The sequence below is a fragment of the Pocillopora damicornis genome, chromosome 14, assembly GCF_964200805.1.
Source record: "Pocillopora damicornis chromosome 14, jaPocDami1.2, whole genome shotgun sequence".
In the NCBI taxonomy this organism is placed as follows: Eukaryota; Metazoa; Cnidaria; class Anthozoa; order Scleractinia; family Pocilloporidae; genus Pocillopora; species Pocillopora damicornis.
In genome coordinates this window covers 10,946,616-10,955,000 of record NC_142683.1, presented here as the reverse complement: position 1 = coordinate 10,955,000, position 8,385 = coordinate 10,946,616, and the positions used below count along the sequence as shown (strand labels likewise).

Genomic DNA, 8,385 nt, shown 5'->3' with positions numbered 1-8,385 from the left:
AAATAACATGTTGTATGGTCATCACCCGCGAAAATAAATCGTGTTCTAAAATGTGGGTAGTTAAAAAGAGACTCTGATTAAAGAGCAGAATGCATCAAAAGAGAGAGGATTGTATCCCATCCGATGGCGGAGAAAAATGCTGATGCATACAGGATTTAACTTATAAAAGTTATCATCGGAAACAACTGAAGTGTATCATAATTTACTAATCTATTAAGACTATCAATCGCATGTTCTCGTTTGGAAGTGGCACCCTCAGTGCGCCTTTGAAGGGAGACTTTATTATTTCGACGCTTTTTTCTCAACCCCTCTTTGACCTCAAAAAGGCATTCGATGCTGTGGACCACAATGATTTTTACCCAAACTGATTACAGTTTTACTTTATTAGAGGAACATGGTTTTCTCTTGATTTCAGGAATCGTTCAGGAAACGATTGAAGGTGATTGTTCACACTGCCAACGCCCACATGTAGTTCCGGTAGATCCAGATAGCGGTCGAAGCGAGAAAATATGAGAATATTAGCAATTATGAATTGTCGGTTGTCAAATGTCATCTCATTAACATGTGAGTATATTCAAAAGAAATTGGGGTCTCTATATTGTTTCATTTCTTTTGAGCGGTCTATGCTGATCACATAGTCAAGAAGCAATGTCGACGAGCGGGACAAGACGATAAAGAAATATGAAACGTTCTTTCGTATTGCTACGATTCTGTGATCTTTTAAGAGTACCGCGTCCTAATATCCATCCAGCGGGTGTTGGAAAGTACTAGACGAGTCAAAGAACTGGAATTTCCCAACAATTCCACTAGAGCTAATCTTCAGGATATTGTACCTACTGCTTTCAACCAGCATCTAAATAGAAGGCAAGCGTCGAGGTAATACTGACTATTAGTTAATTTTTGGCTTATAAATATAATCCCAATAAACAAATAGCGATTAACCGTTTTTTCTTTACTTTTAGTTTGTACTTTTATCGAACTGTGAGTGGTTCAAACATGTTGACCCTGGCGGGCACATGGGATGATATGTGCGGGGATACCATGAAGGCAATGTTTAAAAGCCGCTCTAAGGTGTTCATGCGATTGGATCGAGGTAAGATTATTCGGATCAATATTTGTTTCTGGGCAACCGAGCTCGAAATAGGTGACTCGAGCTCGAAAGCCTATCCGAGCTCGAGTCACAACTCGACTAGAAGGATTCTGAGCAACCGAGCTCGACGTAAGTGACTCGAGCTCGAAAGCCTACCCGAGCTCGAGTCACAACCTTTGTAATCGAGCTCGAATCAAATCGAGCTCGATTTGGTAATCGCGCTCGAATCAAATCGAGTTCGCGTCCGACCTAGCTGAATAATATATGTTCCCGGGCAACTGAGCTCGATATATATTTTTCTGGCAGGGGGAGGTGGGGGGGGGAAGTGCAGATCATGCTTGATATAAGACTATCGAGGGGAAGAGATAATATTAAAAACTATGGTGAAGAGAAAAATTTAAAAAAATATTTGGTTTTTCCTGTTTCAAAGCTAGCGAGGACATGATTTCCAGCCGTGTGCCTAGTATGGGGGGGTGGTGAAGGAATAAGGGGGGAGGGGAAAAGGAATAAGGGGGGGTGGTGGAGGCGGGTAGAGGGAAGGGGGGGTTTGAAATGATGACTTCTTGAATTGAAAAGGATTTCTGTATGTCTATAGCTTGCGTGACTGAATGTTTTTTTTCGTTCAAGGAAGATTTATGCGGCCGAGCGTTAGTTTATTCCTTCACATTCTCTTCGTTACTTCGCCGCTCATTCGCGCGGTTCTGTCACCCAAAACTTCCACCAGAGTGTAAGTTATGCAAGCGTCGTCATCCCCATATCCTGAGTTTGTTTTTCATGGTCAGGAAGCCTATAGATCTGCTCAGAGACAAAGCTTTACATTCAGTTAAAAAAAAGGTTACATAGCTTAGGCCAGACTGATATGTCTCCATGTGATTTCTCTTTTCCCAGAGTATAAATAGGTAGAGATCTGTGTGGTGGGGCAACTGCAGGATTAAACGATGGGTCGACCAGGGTTGTTGGGTTTGTGATTTTTTGGTTAAAAGAAAAAAAGAAATGTGCACTGTTTGAAGATTTGTGATGATTAAATTTATGGCAGTTTTTGTTTTGCTAGAAGGCCGTTCGCAATGCTTTGGACAGTTTTTGTTCTCTGTAGGTGAGATTTTTTTAAAGTTTTGCATAAAAATAGGTTTCAAAAAGTTGACGCTTCTCTTTTGTTGAGGTCGGCCCGCCAAACGACCACAGCGCCGGCTTTGTCGACCGCTTTAATAACTATTTTTTGGCATTTTATAGGACTTTAAGCGCCGCCCAAGAGATGTTGAAAAATTTGTTGTTCCGATTGAAATTGCATGACTGCATATGCACCAGACTATTTGAAAACAGAGGAGATATATCTCGCAGGACAACTCGTATCTCTCGCCTTCTAAACATCCTACTTTTTAAAACAGCATTTGGACCGAGAACAATTAATTATTGAATGGTTTCCTCATGCAACCAGTTGGACGATTCTTTTAAACTTTGTTACTCAATCTAGGTTTTAAACACAGATTAAGAAGTCTAAAATTTTTACATTGTACATTGAATTAAAGCTTGCAACAACCAAATTTTTAATGTTAAACTCTAACCACCAGATTTACATGTAAGATTCAAATTGTCCATTTTTTTAAAGTTACCTAAAACATGATGTTATTGATTTTCAATTGTATAATTGTCTCTATAAAACTCTCTTAGGGATGTGTCACTGAAGTTAATTGTTTATTGTTCATTGACTTGAAACTACCTTTGTTCGAGTTGTTAAAGTCCTCATTTGGCTGAACCAAACCTCGAGCTCATCTTCTCTGTTCGTGACCACCTTTTGTAGCTTCCTCAGAGGCTTGTCAGACAACTATGTTTTTATTATTTTCTTAAATAAAATAGCAAAATTATTCATCTCCTACCTGCTATTACTAAACTGTTCGCATTATCTCATTCTCGGGGGCGTGACATGGTCATTTGCGCTAATTGGCATAACGGAAATGCGACATTATATCACCATGGTGATGAATCCCAAGTAAAGGTTTATTAAGAATCCATAACTTACTTGACGTGTCATTTTCATTTTGCTCCGGTGACGAAAATTTACTGTGTGCAGTCCTTACGTCGATTTTCCGATTTATACCTACAATGTCTGGCCTAAGTTCCTTTAACGTCGCAACCGAGCCTGGAGATGTCCTGGACCAAAGCTTACTATGTCCGATATGGTAAGGCTACTTTTTTCCTTTTTGAATTTGGAGTTCTGAGTCATTCGGTGTTCGAGTTTTGGCATTTCAATTTCGAGTTAAATGGAACATTGCGAGGAAGGAATTAACGAGAAACGCTCTATGAAGGCACAAATCGTTGTAGTTTTATTTGAACCTACCCACCAGAACTTGAACTAGACTGGCAAGTATATTGTTAAAGAAAGATGTTATTCAAATTGGAACAACAACAACAATAAAAAGCTACTATCAAAAATTCTCAACATCGAAAAAAAGCTACCTGCAAAATTTCTCGGCTACTCCAAACGATTTCATCTTTGGACTATAGCACCGTTTGCTTTGACTTTTTACGCATTGCAGTTCAAATTTTTGGCACTTTTTTTTTTTTGCACAAACTACAATTTTTTTGTCGGTTCTGTTTCATTCCAGTAAGGAGTTGATGAATCAGCCCGTATTCATGCCTTGCGGGCACAGTGCTTGTAAGACCTGCCTTCTGGAGATGATCTCCAAACAGAGCATTGGCTCGAGACCTTGCACCTGCCCGCTCTGTCGAGCAAGGATCGAAGGGGACAAGTTAAACGTTAACGTAACAGTTAGCGCTTTGATTGGAAGGATCCAGGTGCGTTGCACTAATGTCGGCTGCTCCTGGGTTGGAATGCATAGCGAGAAGGAAACGCACATGGACACTTGCCCCTTCATGGTTATTGACTGCCCCAATGGACCTCGTGGCTGCTTGGTTAAACCAGAGAGGTATGCGCTGAACCTGCACATAGCATCCTGCCCCTTTGAAAAAGTTCCTTGTTTTCATTGCCACATAGGAGTGGAGAGATCGACACTTGCTAGCCACGAGGGCAACTGCCGAGAAATTCCACGGCCCTGCCCACTTCAGTGTGAAGAACAGTTACCAAGGTAAGTTTGTTTGACAGCCGAGGCACTCGATGCATTTCTAGTTAAGGTTACCCAAAACTAGACAGTAAGACACACTTACAAACGTAATTCGAGATCCGAAACTAACAGCAAATTTAAGTCGATGCATAAAGCGATAGAAAGTAATTGATAGAAACAGTTGAAACGGTTAAGCGATAGATCTGAATGGTTTACGGTGGAGTCGCCCGAAGTCATGTCGCCCGGAACCTGTGTCGTGTTGCCCGAAAAAAGTCGGCGGCCGTAGAATCAAATAATTTAAAAGATCAGATTTTCAGACTGTAATTAGGCAATTAAACGAGAAATCTTTTTTATTAAAGCGCCATTTGTTTCCGACAACACCATGAAGATTCTAAAAGCATTGTTCGTTTCTAACAACAAAATGAAGCGGTTTTTTTTTTCACTCGTTTCGTACCACAGACTTTCTGTAAAAGCTTGAGAAACTTTATCTTTGTTTATGACATTGCCATGAAGACTTCGACTGCGCAGAAATCGATCGTTTGTTCAGAACTGAGATATGTTTGAGTAACGATTCAGAAAGCGTTGTTCCTTTCTTACAACAAAAGGAAGCGTTGTTCGTTTCTATAGCAACAAAATGCAGCACACAGGCCTTTCGTACTCTGTTGATTCGTACCCAGTGGGAATCGTTTCGTTCTCAACCGGCTAGTAGATTGGCACTCAGCTGTTCAGAAACGTCGCTTACTTCACTTAACCTAAGATTGCGAATTATTAAAGCGTTAAACCAGAGAGAACTATCGATCCCTGATAACCGTAGTTTTAAACTAGCGAGAAAAATCGTTAAGTAGTTCTAAAGTGAACTGAGTCCTAACACCGAAAGGGAAATGATACTATCAGACTGCTATTGTTAAAAAAAAAAAAAAGTCACAAGCTTAAACAATAGAATATTGTTTAAAAAAATCCACACTTACCTTACGCAAGGTAGTAAGTTATTTGTTACGAAGTTCGCAAATAGATACAGCAGAACTTTATTTGCATGTTACTCGCTTGACTTTTTACTAAATCGTAGCACACGATAATCGAAATTTATTTATTACGGTTTGGAGCAGCTTACGAAACGTCCATGTGCTTTATTTTTTGTTATAGAAACGAAATACGCTTCTCTTTGTTGTTAGAAAGGAACAAAGCTTTTAGGTTCGCTTCTCAAACATATTTTAATTCTGACTATATGAGGGATTTCTTTGTAGTCGAGGTCTTCTTTGTTTAGTCTGTAAGTTTTTTTTTCGGGTAACGATTGCATTATTTGACAACACAACTCAAGTTCCTGGTCATTTCTTTGTTTACTTCTTCTGGAATTTGATGAGTTATCAAATAAAAATCCGCGCGAGGATGATTTTATTGTGGTGCATCGCTTGTCTGCTTTACAATGTATGAACACTAGGAAAAGAATTACTACCCAATCTTGTAACTGTAATGGCTTGATATTTAGTTGAGCAGACTGTTTGTTCAAAGTCTTTATTGATGCATTTAACTCATTTGTTCATGTTTACAGATCGCACATCCACCTGCACCTTGGCGATTGTCCACAACGTGTGGTAAAATGTACAGTAAAGGGGTGCCACAATTTTTACGCGCTTGAAGAGGAGGCGGAACGCGATAAACAGTACCAAGAAAGTCACCAGGTGCTGCTGAAGCAAGAGGTGGAGAGGCTAAGAGGAATAATATTTGATCAGGTGGGCGACGTTCGTCTGAGTTTACCTTGATATAGTGTAACAGTTATAGTTTCAGTTTATTCTTCTGTATCATGGCTGCCGCTCTTTTTTCCTCAATGGTCTACATGGCAGAATTCTAAATTTTTAAGAAGATCTTGTTGTTTCTGTTGCTGCAGCAAACGAAGAGTGTTACGATTTACCTGGTGTGATAAACGTTGCCAATGGTTACGTTTCCGAATTCTGTCAATTGTAAAGCTTGCGAAAGGCAGTATAGTCAGTGCAGTTGTCAATTTCACTGCTTAGTTGCAGTGGCTTGCGCGCTATTGTTTACAGAGGCGGAGTTTTGCATATATTAATACACTCGCGGGAGTTTTAAAAATCGGTCAACTCCAAATTGGTTTTTCTTTGAATAGAAACTTTTTGTAAAGTTTTAAGTATGTTGTGTTTTTCAATAAAGGTCTGAATAAGTTGCAAATACTAACTGCTCTTGTTTCACGGATAACCGTAAATCGCTACAAAAATGAATTCAGAGGCGGAAAAGTGGACGAGAGAAAAGCATTTTAATTGAGATTCAAAGGAGGAGGTTACTAACCCTTACCCCTCCCCACCTCCCTTTCACAAAAACAACTAGAGAACCACGATGAACACAATATTCTTCTCGCAACAGTAAAATATACCAAGGAAACCTCAACCTTAAAGAAGATGAATAAGATGCTTCTTCCTACCCACTTGGGGTAACATCCTGAAGTTGGCCCGGAACCGACAGATGTGGCGATCGTTCGTAGCCGCCCTACGTGCCACACGGCATAATGGGCATGAGTGAGTGAGTGAGTGTCCTATTGGTATGGGAGTTGTAAGTTTAAGTCTTTCAAATCCTTCTAAAATGTTAAAAGTATCTCATAGGTTGATACGAAAAAAAAAAGGGGTTTTCACGAAGTTTTAAAGAGTCCAATCGCTAGGGTGGGTCAAGTCTTGTTCCACGGAGGAGTGACCGAGAGCGCATCTTCACTTTATTGCAGAAGCTCAAAGACGCGACTGGTTAATGAAGTTTGGGATTACGGACTTAAGCAAACATTTGAGTTCGCTGACACTATAAAAAATCTCGGGAAGTAGGCGAATGTAAAAATTGAAATGTTAACTATTCGGTATCAGTTTTCTTATAACACCGTTATCGAGCTCATTGTAATACAGGAACTAGGTAAGAACGCTTTCTTACACTTGTGTATCGCCCATAAATGGGTTCTCTATTCTTTCTTATTTCGTGGCTGCTAAACTACCGAAAATTACGAAACTTCGTGACCAGATGATGACGCAACTTTTTTGGGTCTTAACCTCTCTTCCCCTCAACCCCTCCCCCGTTAATATGAGAATAATCCAGAATATTTAAAAGAGATATGGTAAGAGATGGGACATTCATTTTATTGTTGAAACAGGTGTAAGTTGGTGTCTAACAAATGCTCTCCTTCCTTGACGTTCCCTTTCTACCACATATTTAAAGATAACATTAAAAAAAAAAATCAACAAGATGCTTTTCGAAGGAGTTGTGAACATGTTTTTGTTCCATTGTTTTGGCTATAGAAACCAAGGACCATGGTTAGTTTTATCTAACCACATCGAAATTATTACTTGCTCCAACTTTGAGTCGACAGAAAAATAAAATTTGGCAATAGTTTTTGCAAAGAAAGAAAGACAGAAAGAAAGAAACGTTCTTTTAGAAATGCAGGCTTACCGAAGTAAAATTGCTAGTGTGGTATTCATCAGAATTTGATTTGTTTGAAATGAGCCATACTTACCAGGAGGACCTATTTAGCTTTTGGATTAAAAAAAAATTGCACTTTCTCTTTGGTGTGCCGCGTGCTCAACGAAAACCGGAAAAAGGAGAACGAGCAGACACAGGCACGAAAAATGATTTTTTTTTCTAGTTAATTGTAAGAGCGTGATCTCTCATCTCCCGCTCCATGTGGCTTTTTTGTATGAAAATGCCAGTAAATTTATTTCAATCCCGCGTACTATAAACTCAATAACTAGATCAGTGGAAAAAATTGTGCAGTTTCTAGGATTGACTGCAAATGAAAAAATCGAAACACTCTTCCACGCGCACGATAAGAAAGTTATCACCAGTAAGCGTTAACACGTATTACTGAATCCGCGAATTTTTACTTGTTTCGAGGTGTTTGCTCACTGTTTGCTCATACTGTTGCCGCAATATTTTACCCTGAAACGACCGCCTATTCCGATGTCACTTCAGCTAATAAAGTTACTTCTTCAATCCGTTCTGTTCTAAATAGTATATTTAAAGCGAAGTCTTGTTGGCTCGCCAGTGAAAACCTTCCACGTGGTCATCGTTTCTTTCTTTTACATCCATTGCGTTATTACTCTGAGCGCAGCGAAGTGGATTGGCGAGAAGATTCCTGTTCTGTAGCTAATGGATAACATTCAATACAGGACCTTGCTTTAAGGCCGTATACTGACGTAAAGCCATGTTATATTCTTGTTGAAAGAATTCTGATAAAACACTACTACTAAT

The 8,385-nt window shown here is 39.5% G+C and overlaps 2 protein-coding genes and 1 long non-coding RNA gene across 4 annotated transcripts in view; all 3 read left to right on the top strand.

The window, feature by feature from the left end:
• The window catches only part of LOC149034392 (uncharacterized), a 382,461-nt gene that overhangs the window by 122,259 nt on the left and 251,817 nt on the right, over nt 1-8,385 (top strand). The window lies entirely within an intron of this gene.
• Nucleotides 1-8,385, top strand: part of LOC149034408 (uncharacterized) — a 193,981-nt gene that overhangs the window by 128,258 nt on the left and 57,338 nt on the right. The gene's annotated exons all lie outside the window — the stretch shown is intronic.
• Nucleotides 1,652-6,321, top strand: LOC113672091 (RING finger protein 151-like). Its single transcript, XM_089193776.1, has 4 exons — nt 1,652-3,267; nt 3,694-4,173; nt 5,699-5,879; nt 6,316-6,321. Exons 1-4 carry the CDS (start codon nt 3,191-3,193, stop codon nt 6,319-6,321), a joined length of 744 nt encoding a protein of 247 aa, XP_089049902.1. The 5' UTR covers nt 1,652-3,190.

Excerpts from the sequence above, each read along its gene's own strand:
- LOC113672091 (XM_089193776.1), top strand. The coding sequence starts at position 3,191 with ATGTCTGGCCTAAGTTCCTTTAACGTCGCAACCGAGCCTGGAGATGTC. Across the intron at positions 3,268-3,693 it reads AGCTTACTATGTCCGATATG|TAAGGAGTTGATGAATCAGC; the intron begins GTAAGGCTACTT and ends GTTTCATTCCAG. Across the intron at positions 4,174-5,698 it reads TGTGAAGAACAGTTACCAAG|ATCGCACATCCACCTGCACC; the intron begins GTAAGTTTGTTT and ends TCATGTTTACAG.